General features: G+C 41.2%; 1 protein-coding gene and 1 non-coding gene across 4 annotated transcripts in view; both read right to left on the bottom strand.

The window, feature by feature from the left end:
* Positions 1-1,727: 1,727 nt before the first annotated feature.
* Positions 1,728-17,156, bottom strand: part of Stx17 (syntaxin 17) — a 47,489-nt gene continuing 32,060 nt past the window's right edge. For all 3 annotated transcript variants that reach the window (XM_090330321.1, XM_090330320.1, XM_090330319.1), the window contains 4 exons: positions 10,422-10,537; positions 10,251-10,301; positions 5,346-5,432; positions 1,728-4,639 (listed from right to left, as the gene is read on the bottom strand). In XM_090330321.1, the coding sequence (XP_090186447.1) occupies positions 4,400-4,639; positions 5,346-5,432; positions 10,251-10,301; positions 10,422-10,537 (494 nt within the window). In that variant the 3' untranslated portion in view covers positions 1,728-4,399. The remainder of the gene's footprint in view (positions 4,640-5,345; positions 5,433-10,250; positions 10,302-10,421; positions 10,538-17,156) is intronic.
* On the bottom strand, positions 1,941-2,071 carry LOC150065687 (small nucleolar RNA SNORA33). Its single transcript, XR_016535046.1, has one exon. It is a non-coding gene; the product is annotated as a small nucleolar RNA SNORA33 (small nucleolar RNA).

Raw genomic sequence — 17,156 nt, 5'->3', positions numbered from 1 at the left:
AACCATCTTTCATATTTCATAAGAGCTTTAATATATGTGTGTGGGGAAAGTATTATTGAATATTCTTCTCAGACACTGCAAGGTCAGCAAGGTCTGAGGATTCCTGCTGTGATAGGGGAGCCTCATGCTTTGGCATCAGCTACATGAGAAACAGAGTGAGTGTGGCTTTGAAGGTTGAGTAACCGAAGGCTATTTCTTCCAGGGAAAGGGGAATTCCTTTTTGCCTGATTTGCAGTCTTGAAGCTGAGCTGACTGACCCCCCAGCCTCAGCACATGACTTGATGCAGCCTCACACAAATGCAATGAAATGATTTTAAGGATTTGTTCTCCTAAACTATTCCACGGTTGTAACCCTAGAGATCTTGCACAAACTAGCTCAGTGGTCCTGGCAAATCATTTATCTTGGACGTCTTTTTAATCTTTTGTGTGTGTGTGCTTCATTAATATCGCACAGATGTATCTTTGTCACAATAATTTTTGAGGGTGGCAATGTAGACAACGGATTTTTTTTTTTACCATTGATTATAATGCTCTAGGAATGTCCCCTGGAAAGGGTGTCAAATTAATGAATATAAAGTGAGCGCCCCTTGCTAGAAACACGGTGTTAATAAAAACCACAAACAGAATGTGAAACCTTGAAAGAAATCTAAGCCAGAGGGGGCATGTCCTCCCTTTTTCTAGGCCTCTTGACTACTTAAGAACATCATCCACCATTCCTAATAGCCCCAAAGCCACAGCAGCATTCTGCTTGTGAGAAAATGTGCTGTATTACAGGAGAGGCTTTGTGCCTCTTCTCCTCCTAAAGATGTCACAAGGCAGCAAGGAAGGGCAGAGAGCCCCGAGAATCCCCTTTCCGTGTAAGGTTAAAACACAAAGCAACATTCGGTTTCTGTACTTTCTTAGGTGGAAAATGTAGGTTACACATTTATGTTACGAGTTTTCTCCACCTCTGCTGCATGATATTTAGCCAAACAGTTGGGCACTTGAAGATAGGCCAGCAGTTCTCAGGAGGAGGTACATGGGCCTGGAGCCTGGTGGCACAGCATGAGTTTATTGCTCAAATCTGGCTTGGAAGCACGGGTCAGCAATGGCCAGAACTGGCCACACCTGCTTTCCCGCACTGTTAGGTGGCTGGCTCCTGTGTGGACTGGGGAGCTAAGCCAGCAGCAGACGAGAAAGGAAGAGTGGTCACAAGGCAGGGTACTGGGGTCTGTGACTAGCACAGCCTTTCTTATTTGCAGGCAAATTTGGAGGCAATTCCAAAAGAAAATCTTTCAAAGTGTTCTCAGTAATCCTTGAATTGAAAAGTCTAGACCTTCCCTCAGATAGCCTCCAAAGGATGCTAAGAAATTCTATGAGTTATGAAAGAGTTGTTCCTCAAAGCATTATGTTTATGACTATATGAAAAGCACTATGAAACAATGATAACCTATGGATATAACTATGTGTGTTGCTAGGACAAAGATTCTCTAATTTATACTATGAGGACCAAATTCAGCACTACATCCTTCTGTGACATCTACTGTGAAAAATTTGGAGGCCAGGTGTGATGGCTCACACTTGTAATCCCAGCTACTTAGAAGGCAGAGATGGGGAGATCATGTTCAAGGCTAGTGTGGGCAAAAATGAGTGAGATTATAAAGGTGTGACTCAAGTAGCAGAAGGTTTGCCCCAGCACTGAGTTCAAACCCCAGCACAATAACTGAGGCTGCTGGACATTTGGTTAAGGAGAGGGGAAATGAGCAGCACATGTGATTCAAAGCTTGCCTTACAGAATGTGAGCAAGGCAGACTTGTGACATACCTCAATTTTGTGTCAAAGCAGAACTGGGCATTTTCTGTAGTTTAACATCTCCTTACAGCCCAACACCAACCTATTGCTAATTCTCTGCAAATAAAGGCTGAAATCCATTTGCAGAATATGAAAGCAACTTAGTTACTTGTTGTAGCCATTCTCTGGGACCTTAATGACTTTGATTGCCTTTAAGGCTCATATCATGGCACTACTATTGCTAGCTTCATCTAAATACTTGCATATACATGTTTAGGTAAGCAGAGTCACGAGCTGATTTTATGAAATCAATGTAATAGGTGGAAACGAACAACGATATCTTCAAACAATAAAACCATCAGGACATGTGGCTCAGGATGGAAGATCCCACTACATGGCGCAGATGCTGTTTTTATGTGCATTTCTTATTGTGCATTATACCTAAATTTTCAGCCTCTGCTCTAATAATAATCTGAAAAAAACCTCAGATTATTACATGCAAAAAGTCTTCAGGAGTGCTGCCATTATGCAAATATACATCTACAAAGTCACAATAAAAATAAAATATGAAGTGAGAAGATAGGGCAGTACATTCAATTTTAAGATCAGTTTTTGTGATGTAATTACTAATTGAACTACAAAGCACTTTATGCTTTACAGGCATATCATTTATAGTTAAATACTTCTAGCAATTTCTAACAAAATTTAACTATTTGTCTCTGCTATGAGGTAATGAAGTGTAATTTAAAAAATACTCCAAGTTATAAAATTTTTCAAAGGACTGTAACTTGCCTCGCCATGAAGGTTGCTGGAATCGCATCAACATTATGGTGCAAAGAATGCCAAAAGAGGAACTACATACCATGCGCTCCCACACTGTTCAATAAAAATGAGAAATCCTGAACAGAATGTGAGCTTGAAATCCAGGCTTCCTTCCTCGCTCCATCCTCATGAGCCCCGCCACTCCACTGCTAAGGCACCATGCCTACAGCATGGCCATTTGGGGAAAGCAGAGTAGAGTACTATGCAGTGGCAAAAATGCTGAAAGTGTCAGTCAGTCCCCTGATGAACCTTGACTCCTGGGGAAGAGGCTGCCAGTGACCTCAGAAGAGGGTGAGATAAGGCAAACACAAGTGGTTCCTTCCTGTTCTCACTGACGGGGGATACAGAGAGGCTGCCTGTTACCTTAAATTCTTTCTTTAAAATTCAAGTAGAAAGCTGGACACCAGTGACTCACACCTCTAATCCCAGCCACTCAGGAGGCTGAGAGCTAGGGATTCTGCTGCAAAGCCAGCCAGGGCAATAAAGTTGGTGAAAATCTTTATCTCCATTTATCTGCCACCAAAGAGCTTGAACGGGAGCTGTGACTCAAGTGGTAGAAGTGCTGGTCTTGAGCACAAAGCTTAGAGACAATGTTTAAGCCCTCAGTTCAAGTCCCAAGTCTGGCTCACACACAAAACCTCTAGTCCTAGGGTTGGACTAAACCATGCCTGCTGTCAAAAGCACCACAAGTCCTTTATGGGGTCTGCGTGTTGGCTGGCCTTCATCTAGTGTGAGAAGGTAAGCATGGCGCCATGGTCAGGGAGGAAGAGCAGCTGGGGCAGGCAAGGGATGCACGCACAGAAGTGAAGAAGGCAGGGGAGAGCATGGCAGCAGCTGCGATGAGGTAGAAGGCTAGTTCTGAGCTCCCCTAACACCATCTGAGAAGACTGAAAGGCAGAGACCCCTGGAAGGCAGGTACTGGACCAGCTCCCCCCACCCCGAAACCAACAAGGACCCACGGTGTGGCCTCACTTTGTCCCCATCCTCCATGCTTTTCAATCCTAACAGTATTGGAAATGGCTGGAAAGTTCCTTCCTTCCTGGCTCCAGGCAGGGCTGAGCAATGATAGTAAACAAAATGGCAGATTATGAGAAAAGTCCTCACCCATGACACGAAGAGCAGCTTAGAAATCAAAGGAGAGAAGATGAGGGGCACTGGAGCTTTGAGGTGTGGGGAAGAAGCTGGCAGTGAGCTGGCCCATGGGCTTCATGAGTCTCCCACACTGGGGTTGGTTCTGTGCTCTTTATTTACAGAAGGCCAAGAAAGAATTCGGAAAAGAAGCCAGTGCTGGAGACACGGAAAGAGAAGCCGGCCTCCCTTGCCGTTTCCTTACACATTCATCTCCTTCCCCGGAAAACACAGTTGGACCAGTTGCGATTGGCTACACCAAGTGGCCACGGCCAGGCTGCCCTGTGCCTGGTGCTGGGTCACAATTCCCTGCCTGACAGCATGGCTCCTGGATGCCTCGCCATTCCTCCACCAACCCGACACATCTACAGACACGAGGCCCCGTGGCCACCAATTCCTTTCTGCACATCTTCAGTCCTTAGACATAGGTTCTGTTTTCACACCTCCAGGCAGACAATTTGCTCTTTGGCAGTCTTTAAGCTTGACCCAACAGACATTTTACACCTCCATCTCAGGCTCCTCTGTCTCTAACTCCTCCATCAACTCCCCCCTCTCCACCTGGGCATCTACAGCTACGGTCTTGACACATGGTGTCCAAAGGTGAGGAAGCATCCAGCAGCAGCAGAGTGCCTGCTAGGAGAGATAGATCCACTGGCACCAACAGGGCTGAAGTTGGGTTTTAGCTGCATTTTTTGTCAGTTTGGCTGGGGAGGTCCGGACAGCTGGAAGTGAGCTTCTCCATCATTTTCTGTTTCCTCCTCTGTATCAATTTCCCACCTGTGAAACCCAGCACCCCACCACCAAGTGCAGCTGCAATTCCTGCCACTTTGAAGCCTGCAAGGAGGCCAATGGGACCCCCCACCACTCCTCCAATGAGCGCACCTGCCACAGGCAGGGCTGCCAGCTTGTATTTTGCAGCCTGTAGAAAAAGGAAAAAAAAATTCAATTTAGAAATTGAGTTGAGACTGTCTGCCTGTGGTGATGTGCGTTTTCCTCTCATTATTCCTGGCAATGCCTCTTTAACTCTTGGTACATAATTAACCTTAGAGATTGTATGGGGCGGGGGAGGGGGGCTGGAGGAGAAGAGGATTCCACAGGTATCACAACTGCTCCAGATCTTCAGAACTTACAGAAAGCAGCTACCCAGAGTAGACGGCTATATATTGATTTTATTTGCCAAACAATCAAGTCGCTCATTATAGCTAGCTGATTTATTTAAGCAGTTTTAGCAACCATTAAAGCTGCCATCAAGGCTTTGATGCAGTCTCCATCACTCCTTGCTAGGGTTTAAACCTGGGGTTAAACCCACATGTTCTACCTGTGCTGGCGTGTCCCTACACTTTTGCCTGGCCAGATCCTCGCACCTTGGAACGCTGAACGTCTTAGACTGGAGGTAAGGTGGATTTATGCTCATGCTCCTTGAAAAAAAACAACTTTTTCCTCCTGATAGAATGTGTCCGAGAGAATATTACAACCATTGATTTCTTGCACTACCTATGTCATTCTTCCTTATTTCCTTAATTGCTGGTTCCCTCCACACCGATGAGAGCAGATCAATTGGGTTAATACTGGAGATTCCTGGGAGCCAAAGCAGCATTGATTTGTCAGCAGGGGCAGAATCTTACCTTCCCCAAGTTTTTGGTTCCCTCTTCAACATTCACAGCAGCACTGTTGACGTGGTCGGCGATGCTGTCAATCTTCTCCTGCTGGGACTAGATGCAACGGAATTACGAGTGAGTGCTCCTGCTGCTTCGCAACAGGGAAACAGCACACACTCTTCTAATTCCTGTCATCAGGGCCGGGACCTCGGCCCTGCCATCTTAATAGTGGTTCATTAATAGCATCTGATAAACCATGTCCAAAGTACATATTCGCTTTCATGAAAAAAGGAGGGGCGCGTCATTGTGAGTAATAAAAGGGTGGCACCTTTGGAACAAAAAGTCTCGCACACTGAAATTCATTCACACACACACACACACACACACACACACACACACACACCCCACATCACATCACATCACATCACATTCTCCAGATGAATCTACTTTCCAGGAGGAAAAAAAAAAGAAGTACAAATAAGCATTTACTTGTCATGTTGGGTTTGACAGGGAGGAAAAAAAAAAAAAGGAAAGCAAAATCAAACAACCTAAAAAACCTAACTAACCTCCTTGGAAGATTTTGTTAAAAACAAGCAAATTTACTTTTAAGAGTAAAATGCTCTTGATCCCATACACATAAATTGCTATGTTGTGAGAATCAGATTACAAGATGGTCTGAGCGACTGTGAAATCATTGTGCTGTGGTAAGTTGAGATATGGCACTTCACACAAGGCGTGTTAATAGTGTCCTGATCACACCAGCCCCACCCACGTGGCTGCCTTACAGCTGCTGGCACTGCTGGGAGGTCTGTGGGAGGAAGGCCGAGGCTGGGGGTGATAGTCTACTCTCTGTGAAGCCACACTGTGTGTCCTCGCAGTGCTCACTGAACCTCTGCTCTAACGTTGCCAGGGATATGGTTGCCTTCCTTGCCATGCATTTCGTGTGTGTGTGTGTGTGTGTGTGTGTGTGTGTGTGTGTGTGTGTGTGTGTGTGTGTGTGTGTGTGTGTGTATGTGCCAGTCTTGGGGCTTGAACTCAGGGCCTGAGTACTGTCCTTGGACTTTCTCAAGGCCAGCGCTCTGCCACTTGAGCCACAGCACCACTCCCGGCTTTTTCTGAGTATGTGGTACCAAGGAATCAAACCCAGAGCTTTGTACATGCTAGGGAAGCACTCTACAACTAGGCCACCCTCCTGGTCCCACATATTTCCATTTTTAAATAAACTTTACTTAGAATTTACATACAGTTAAAGGCACTCATTTTAAATAAACCCATGTACTAATCATTGCAATCGGTGGGCCAACTAGTTTTAATATGCATAAAAACAAAACAAAACAAAAAACAAAGGAAGATTCTCTCTTGGGTTCCACATAAATGCAACCTTCTACAATGAGTGTGAAAAGGTTCAAGTTGAGTCTTCACATCTTCAGCAGACCTAACACTCTTTAATTCCAATCACCATTTCATTTGAGAACAAGAAAAAAACATTTCAGCTAACAGATCCCACACTTATTTCCTACTCAGCTTCTCTTTAGCAATGGGCTAAGCCATGAGGGATATTGTAGAGTTTCTCCAAAGAGATCTTTTTTAAAAAAAAAGAAATTCTCAGGACTCTAAACATATGTCTATGATATTTATTTTTAAGGGATATTGATTTAGGTGCCCATATTGGCCTGAAAAGTAGCACACTCTTGATGGGAATCAAGATCAATCAACATCAATAATAATGTTTTCCATGGAGAAATAGTTATATAATCTTACTAATTTTCTTAGAAACCTATGTGTTTTGGGCCAGGAGGGTGGCCTAGTGGCAGAGTGCTTGCCTAACATGCACACAGCCCTGGGTTTGATTCTTTGATACCACCATACACAGAATATGCCAGAAGTGGTACTGTGACTCAAGTAGTAAAGTGCTAGCCTTGAGAAAGCTCAAGGACAGTGCCCACACCCCGAGTTCAGTCCCCAGGACTGGCAAGAAGAAAAAGAAAAAGAAACCTATGTGTTTCATTAAAACAGTGCTAGAACTTTCCCTTCACTCTCACCTAAAGTCCAACCTTAATCACATGTAGTCACATACACAGAAAAGCTCAGAAATAAGTTCAAACATTAAAGAATTGAGTCAGAGGTAGGATTATAAGGAGTAAGAACTAAGCAAGGTAGGTAAGTTGGTGCCATCCTCAGGTGCCGGTAGTGAAGAAGGGACGGCAGAATGCCAATCCTAATATATGCTTGACGTAATGGTGATGGCTCAAATCAAATTCTATGTAAGGAGTTGTGAGGAAACCAAGAGGACGAAGGCAGGAAAGCAGTGGGGAATGGTGGAGGGCAGAGGCGAAGCTGTGTTTCTGCTCAGGCAGCCTCTCAGTGGGTTTCTCAGCACTCACTGCTGTCAAAGAACATGCCGAAGGTCCCTGAGGCAGTGAGTGGAAAGGCGGACCTAATCTAGTTTTTAATGGGTCCAGAGGACAATTGGTTTTCAAGACCCATAGGGAACAAGGGAAGATGTCACAGGGGGAGCAGCAGCTAGGGTGACATGATGTCACAGCACAGGGAGGGCTGCAAAGAAAGAACACCTGACAAGATAAGGCTACGGGCAAGGGAAGCTGGCTGCCTGTCAGTGTTAATGTGTTAAGTTACCGGGCCATTAATGTTCTCTCAGTAGCTTTGTAAGTCCATTTCATTATGGTAAATGGCATACACAATTAGTATTTTAACCACTTGCAAACATATGATCTAGCAGAATTAAGCACACTTGTGATGTTGTGCAACCACCAGCACTATGTGATAGGTTCTTTCGATACTATTATCTGGTTCTCATAGGGCTTAGCATGGCGCCATGTACATAAAGTGCTCCTGAAATTCATGCTTCCCTTGATGAGGAATTACCATGTCCACGTGACAAGAGGATGTGGTCACTCCAGTCATGTTCCAGGTCATTCTGTACCTAAATGGAGCTTCTGTGAGTCCTTAGCCATGTGGCCGTGAGAACTCAGCCACCATGAGAATAATAATCAGATTCTCCTGTGAACCTTTGCCAGATAGGATGCTGCATCATAGCCTTGCATGGAATATAATAAATAGGACATTTGTATAGTTATGAGGCTAGTCAGAGCCTTCCTGCTGGGATCCTCCTTACATGAGGTTAGAAGCTGCTTATGTTGCATTATTGAACTGCAATTGTTCATTCTATCAATGTTTAACTTTCCTCTCATCGCCCTAGATGGGAAATGTATTGGTCTTTAGAAGAATTTTGTACCTATCTAGTCTGTTTTAAAACAACTTATATTAAGACACATTTTGGTGTACAGACAATGGCTTTTGGCAAAATGTATATATTTGTATACATGAATATATGTGTAGCTATGCATCCATTTTATAAAGTGTATTAGATGCAGAGAACATTAATTACAGTGATTGAACTAATCGTTTTTTTTTGCTCTATGTAAATATATGGATGGATTCTATAAAAACCTAATTCACAGATTTCTAATATTTTGTTTCATATGATTTAGACACATCAGAAATACTTTACTGCATCCAATTTTTGTTTCAAGAAAGTATTACAAACTAGAACATAATCCAATTAAGGGGCTACTACTAAAGAGCTAAGGAAGACTGTAAGAGAACCAAGTGCCCCTCAGAGACCAACGAAAGCCTGTGAACTTTTTTTTTTTTTTTTTTTTTTTGCCAGTCCTGGGCTTGAGCTCAGGGCCTGAGCACTGTCCTTGGACTTTCTCAAGGCTAGAGCTCTACCACTTGAGCCTCAGCACCACTTCCAGCTTTTTTCTATGTATGTGGTACTGAGGAATCGAACCCGGGTCTTCATGCATGCTAGGCAAGCACTTTAACCACTAGGCCAAACTCCCGGCCCAAAATCCTGTGAACTTTTTGCGTGGAATAAAAACAAACAAAAACTTGTTCAGTCAGGGCCATAATACCAAGAGAGGTTATACTAGAGCAGAGTTTGCATAAGTAGGAACTTCTAAGACTTAGAACTTTAAGTGGGATACTGGAAGTATCATATGTCCCTGAAGCACAACTGCTAAAAAGAAGCTAACTGTCATGTATTTGATAAGGTAGAGCAAAGAGGAGAGTGGTGAGATGGTGATAATGACATGATTATGCTGGTTCTGGGGCTTGAACTCAGAGCTTGGGCTCTGTCCCTTAGCCTCTCTGTGTTCAAAGCTATTGGTTTACCACCTGAGCCACAGTGCCACTGAGAATTTGAACCCAGGGCTTTATGCGTGCTGGGCAAGTACTCTACCACTAAGCCACATTCCCAGACAGAGTGGCCTCTTAAGTTTTTTCCCACTTCAGTTCTGAAATGGTATGATGAAGGAATTTTTTTCTTTTTTCGTCATTCCTGGGGCTTGAACTCCTGGGCATTGTCCTTGGATGCTTCCTGCTCAATGAATGTCTTTGTGTAACTGTTCCGAAATGCTCCCCCTATCCCTCACTGAGAACATTTATTCATTTTTCAAGCCCTTTGAAAATTCTACCTACTTCTGTGAAGTTAGTGCTTCCCACCTCATGAATCGTGTCTTTAGCCGTTGGGATGAAATGTTTCTTCCTGGAGTTGATGATACTTCATACTTTTACTTGCATATAGTTCTCATACTTGAAAATTCAGTTTCAAACATCCAAGCTAACCTCCACCCACTCACTGTAGAGTCCCTAAAAGCATACTGTGGGCCTCGCATTTTTCTACCCACCCCTGTCACACCACCAACGCCAAGCATCTCACTCTAACCTGGTGCTTATTAAGACTCTGCACTGACAGCGAGTGTGATGAGTGAAGACTTTATCTATGGTTCAATACCAATCTTAACATTATAACTTCTATTAAAATTAGAATCAAAAACATAGGAATGGATTGAAGTTTCTCATTTTAGTAACTTAATTGTTTTGAGACCCAAACAGTTAAATACTTACATTCACGAGGAGAGAGAAGTCAGTGACCAGTTGGCTAAGTTCAATCAAGTCCTTAAAGAGAAAGAGAAGGAAATAGTTTTATGCCTTAGCTTTACAAAATAATAATAGTGATGATGATGATGATGATGATGATGATGATAATAATAATAATAATAATGATTTGTAACATACCGCTTCCAAGCTTTCCCATGATTCTGCAGCATTTTGATCGGAAGGGATTTCAGGCAAAGCATATATTTGAGTCAAACTCTGAGAACTCTCCTCAGCTTCAGTATTGTGGAATGTTCCTGGATGAACACAGAACTGTGTTTACTGTTGGCTCTTCAGAAAGGAGCTTGCATGAATCGATTCCATAAACCAGTTGCCATATAAAATGCTTGGTAATTAAATGCAGGCTAAAAGTAAATTGATTATTCTAGGAAAGTAGAATTACTTATCCTTGGGCAGTTGGTTTCCCAGGTTCGTTAATACATATTTTTGTCTCTATCTACAAAGTCACTTAAAAGCTAGCTACAAATTCCATCCATCCAACTTGAATAGCCAGAGCTAGATGGAGGGAAAAACCAGCAAAGAGAACTATACTATTTGACCAGTGCTCCATTCCCAGCGAACCTTCGCATTGCTCACAGTGGTCTTTAAGGTACTCCACTGCTAAATACTCAGCCTTATAAGGTTGGATTAGTAATAATTTTCAGACATAATAAGTGTCAAAAGCAGCAGTGAGGCTCCAAGCAGTAATTCTGTCACACAGCCTTGCCTAGCATGCATGTGGCCCTGGGCTCTAACCCAGCACAGTTCATGGGGAGGCAGAGGTAGATAGGAGACCTTCCCTCAGAGCTTGGCCAGGGCAAAATGCATGAACTCTATCTGAAAAACAACTAAAGTAGAAGGGCTGGGATGGGGGAGGGGTTGAGTCAAATGGTACAGTACTTGCCTGAGAAAGAGTGAACGAAGAAGGGGGACAGGAGAGGAAGAATGGAGGAAGGGAAAGAAGGAAGAACCAGCAAGTAGGTGTCTTTCTCAAGATCATTGTGGAACCGGGTGCTAGTGGCTCATCCTTGTAATCCTAGCTGCTCAGGAGACTGAGATGCACAGATCACGGTTCAAAGTCATGCTGGGCAAGACAGTCTGTGAGATTCTTACCCACAATTAACCACAAAAAGGTTGCCAGTGGAGCTATGGTTCAAGTGGTAGAGTGCTAAACTATGAGCAAAAAAAAGCTCAGGGACAGCACCCAGACCCTGAGTTCCAGCTCCAGAACCAGTGTGCTCACGCGCGCGTGCACACACACACACACACACACACACAGAGTAAGATCACTATGGACCTATTAAAAGGAGTTGAGACTATGGGGAAGGTAGTAGCTGTCATAATTAAGATTGTAGATTCAGAAAGGAAACCAAAACTGTAGTTTGAAGAACACATTGACTGACATGGAGTCGAAAGGTGAGAAAACTGGGCTGGGAGTTTTGCCTACTGGTAGAGTGCTTTTCTAGCATGCACGAGGACCTGGGTTTGATTCTTTAGTACCACATACCATAGAAAAAAGCTGGAAGTGGTGCTGTGGCTCAAGTGGTAGAGCTCTATCCTTGAGAAAGCCCAAGGACAGTGCTCAACTCCTGGGTTCAAGCCCCAGGACTGGCAAAAAAAAAAAAAAAGGTGAAAAAATTAAGAGAGTGGAAGCCCAGTTGGGAGACTTTCTAATGTGTCCAGTACAAAATGATGAACATTGGCAGTAGAAAGAGGAAGATACTTGTTTTATTTTTTTCTTCTCAGTTTAAGGTCAAAACACCTATCATACCACCTTGACATTTTTCTAAACACTCATTTTGTATGATGTTTGAAACCAGAAATAAATGATACATACAACCTATTCTCAAAGAACATACACTCTTGAAGAAATATTCTAGGATAGTATGTATTGATGTTTTCCTGCCTATCTGTCTGTCTGTCTATCTATCTATCTATGATATTGATCTCTCTATATCTATTCCATATTTTGGAGGTGGCTCCCTGATCTTGCCTGATGAAGTACGTAGCAGATGGGAAGGTTTCTTGGAAAGGTGGATCTTACTAGGCAGTAAAGAGAGGAATCTACATTCTAGATGGGTAAACTAGAATGAAGAAATCATTAATACAGAAATGATATCACTAAGGTAAAACATCAGTTGGTGTTACTAAGCAAGATCCACAGAGCTATAAATGTAAGACTTATAGATAATTAAGAGAATCTTTAACTCGCTAAAATAGGTTAATAGCAGACTGTAAAATGACACATGACCTGGTCTCTTCCCAAGGATTGGTCATTATAAAATTCTATTAAGTACATATTCTCTTTCAATTCTTTCTTCCTTTCTTTCTTCCTTCCCTTCCCTTCTCTTTTCCTTCCTTCCTTCCTTCCTTTCTTTTTCAGTTGTGTGACTTGAACTCTGGGCCTGGGCACTGTCCCTGAGCTCTTCAGCTCAAGGCTACTGCCCTACCCCTTGAGCCGCAGCATCACTTCTTATTTTCTAGTGGTTAATTGGAGTTAAGAGTCTCATAGTCTTCAGTGACTGGGCTAGCTTTGAACTATAGTCCTCAGGTCTCAGCCTCTTGAGTAGCTAGGAATATAGGCATGAGCCACTGCAGGAGGACTCAATTCCTTTTTCAATGATGCCTAAAATGAAAGGATACTTTATGAAACTACACAATCACTTTACCTTTAAAGGTGACAAATACTCTCAAGGAAAAAACTTATTTGAACTGTTTAAGAAAGGCATGGTTAGGTGACCAAAAAGTATTCTGTAGATTTATTACAACTGATAATATTCCTTTAAAATAGTTATTTACGGCTGGGAGTTTGGCTTAGTGGTAGAGTGCTTGCCTAGCACGCATGAAGACCCGGGTTGATTCCTTAGTACCACATACATAGAAAAAGTTGGTAATGGGGCTGTGACTCAAGTGGTAAAGCTCTAGTCTTGAGAAAGCCCAAGAATAACACTCAGGCCCTGAGTTCACATTCCAGGACTGGCAATAAAAAAAAGTTATTTACTACATACTTTAGCATCACTATAAAGACACTTCCCTTTTCACCTCAACCAACACAAATGAATTATGCTATAATTCATTCCTATAAATAATGAAAATTGAATAATAACTGCATTATCAGGTCAAATGCAAAGCAGAACTTTATATTCTGACCAGTCTAACAATTTGTAAAGTAATAATTTATCTATTAAAGTACATTCAAATGACATATCATGATTTGCAACAAAGTAAGGAAAGATTATCGTATGTAAATTCTTTATCTAAAAAATAAGATGGGAAATGCTTGACATTTTAAATAAGCATGAAAGATTTCCCTTGATAATAAATAAGAAGTGTTGAGGTCATTTCCGTTGCACTGGAAACCAAAATGCGTATATATCTTAGTTCAAATAGAGGCTGAAAACAAAGAACTCTATTCTCTTCCATGGAGACCTTGCTTCAGTGCACAACTTCTAAACATCACAAAGCAACTCAAGGCATTACTATCAGTTAAGAAAGCAACCCTTTAATTTCTACAACTTCCTTCTTCATACACTTCAGTCTATACCATAATGATCATCCTTTGACTCTGAACTCTTATAAACACTGATGGATGTGCTGAAGCAAAACAGAGACAGATTAGAATGACAGGAAAGAATACTGAAGAACTTCAGACTGTTTGGAGAAGCAAAATTTGCAGTTGTTTCATAGTACATAATATGCTCAGATGGTTAAACCCATAGGCAAGTATAAGATATGTGTGTGTGTGTGTGTGTGTGTGTGTGTGTGTTTGTGTGTGTGGTGTGTGTGTCTATCTGTCATATGATTTACCATTATTCTTCTAACTTTTTAAAACATCATTGGCTATAAAGTCAATAGTCGGAACTCAAGGCATGGCTCAAGTGGTAAAGGGCCAGCCACAAGTAAAACTGCCAAGGGCTGGAATGTGGCTTAGTGGTAGAGGGCTGGCCTAGCATACATGAAGCCCTAAGTTTGATTCCTTAGTACCATATAAACAGATGGAAGTGTGTGTGTGGCTCAAGAGGTAGAGTGTTAACTTTCAGAAAAAAGAAGCTCAGGGACAGTGCCTACGCCCTAAGTTCAAGCCCCAGGACTGGCAAAAAAAAAAAAAAGCCAAGAGAGCAAGAGACCCTCAATTCAGGTCCCAAGGTCCCATTACCAAAGCACATGAATAAATAAAGGAGTGAATGAAGGAATGAATAAAATCAATAGTTGACTCACGTTAATTGAAGTAAGAAATAAACTAAATAACATGAATATAAGACTTTTTCCAGGCTGGGAATGGGCTTAGAGGTAGAGCACTTGCCTAGTATGTGTGATATCTTGGGTTTGATTCCGCAGCACCACATAAACCGAAAAAGTCGGAAGTGACACTGTGGCTCAAGTGGCAGAGTGATAGCCTTGAGCAAAAGAAGCTCAGGGACAGTGCCCAGGCCCTGAGTTCAAGCCCCAAAACTGGCCCTCCATAAAAGAAGACTTTTTTCTCCTGTTTCTTTTCCAAATATCCAAATGTTCTCTTCCTCTCTCTTTCTGCATCTATCATGAATAATAATTCCACCAAGAATTCTGTACTATATACAGAAATACATAAAACGATCTAAAATTTTCACTAAACTTCATTATAGTAGGAAATGTTTCACTATAAATCTGTAATAATTCAAATCTATACCAAGTTTTTCAAGTTCTTATGGCTTATAAATAATGAAAATTAATTAACTTATCTATATAAACATGTATCAAAATAAAATGACTTCTAAGTCATAGTTTAACTGTTAGGAAAAACTTAAGAAAGAGAAACCAATAGAAAGTACACTTTCTGAATAATACAAGACTATCTACATGCTTCACAAAATTGTTCAGTATATGAGATAAAAATTTAATATTTCACCAAATTCAATATGTAATCTAAAGTTCCCAGCAGTTTTAAAACTGGATTCTTTTTGAATATTTATTTAAAATGTAATAAGATTTCCATCTCTACTGTGCTGCTGAGGTGTGTGTCCTGGATTGGGAATAAAGACAAGCTGGAGAGAAGCCCTGATTCCCTCTGTGACTTGAATCACCTTTCTAAATACAAATCATATTTGTGGGCTCATCATTTCACTTGGTGGGAAGCAATATATTCAATATGAAGCTAGGCACACAAGTGACACAAGAGGGAGTTCCTTAGATCCAGCAAGACTGGCAGAGTAGATTTGCTTTGGAACACTCAGAAGCTGGACAAAAGAAACAACAGAATCATTGCTTCCTCCTAAACTTAATATGCTTCTTTCATTCATCAGGGAACATAAAGTATCCTATTCTACTTGCTATTTCTATCTGTAACTGAAAAACTACTGTTATGTCTCATTTCCCACACAGAAAAGTAGTGGCATTGCTTCTGGATCTCTGCTGATGTTTCCAATCAATTTATTTAGAAGCTGATTTGTAAAGGAAAAAGCATTTTAAGGTACTTAACTTCTATGCACATAATACACAGTTTTCTGCATAGGCTGTCATACCATGTTTATCTAAAGCAGAAATAGGGAAAATGAAAGAGCAGGGGATAAAAATCTAAGAACAAAGCATCTAGCTAGAAGACTATATGGAACAAATTCCTACCCTACTTTTATAGCTTTGTACAAATCAGTTACTTGCAGTCTATTGATTATTATTCTCCATTACTAAATACTTCAAAGTATTTGTTAACAATGTATCTGGTACTATTTAAGGAATCTATTTAAGAAAACTCACAATTGGTAAAATGTTCAGCTCTTGGTGAGAGAGTAGTTCTAAATTCTTTATGTTGCTAATGTATTCATAGGTAAATCACAATCATCTCAATAGACTATTCAGAATTTGAAATTCTATATTCTGTTTTAGGTATAGTTTAGGTATCTGGTTTTAGAGAAAGAATGACTCTCTTAATTAAATAAACACTAGTTTCAGAGACTGGATTTTGTGGGGTTTTTTTCCCCAGTAGCAAATAATTAGGTGTTTAATCTACTTGGTATAACCATCAATTGAGAAGTTTGAGTACTAGCAGAATTGCAATGAATTTTACCTAGTATTTCTTTCTCCTTATACTCTGTCTCTGTCCTAATTTGTTTCATGTCCTCTCTAAACCTTCTTCAAATTCTGTTAGCCTTAATTTTTATATCCATCTGCTTCTTAAGGAAAAAGTTAATTGCCAGTGAACAGGGTAAACTGCCTTCTAATCATCGTCAATTTCTCTGATGACACATACACTCTCAAGTTTGTTGAGTACAAACAATTCCATTATTAGAAATACAAGTAATCATATAATAATACCCAAATTAAAATGGTTGCAGTATTAGTATAACAAAATGCTTCATAGGAACTTACTGGTGATGGGCAGTTTGAAGCTATATGGCAAAAGATGCCCACTACTCTTTCCAGAAAATGAAGCCAATCACCCTGTTGTCCTTGCCATCACAACAGTCACAATGCCTGACACATGCATCCTTAAGTCCAGTTTCTCCATAAACTCATAAAACATCCCTTTGACTTAATAGACAAGAACAGTCTCTCTCCTACTATAGAGGGCATAACTACACATGAATGAACAGTCATAGCAGTAATTCCCAAATAGTCTGCAACTGAGAGTTAAGCACTAAAATCTCTCTCAAACCTTTGGTCACTGGTTATCTGTAGAATAACTGCAGCTCATTGGAGTTTGTAAAACTCTCTCTGAGAAGATATTTATTTATAATGATAAAATATGTATGAATAGTTCACTATATGCAAAGTTCTGTGCTACCTATAAAGGATAATGGAAGTAAAGCTACCTAAAACCTCTGAAGGTTGGCATAGGTGTTTCTTCCAATATACTTCACTTCCTCATAATCAGTCATTAGTACTGAGCATATAAGATTAAGA

Source organism: Megascapheus bottae, chromosome 3, assembly GCF_031878675.1.
Source record: "Megascapheus bottae isolate mThoBot1 chromosome 3, mThoBot2.hap1, whole genome shotgun sequence".
Lineage (NCBI taxonomy): Eukaryota > Metazoa > Chordata > Mammalia > Rodentia > Geomyidae > Megascapheus > Megascapheus bottae.
Note: the sequence above shows the minus strand (reverse complement) of the source record. Positions and strands in the feature narration are given on the sequence as shown.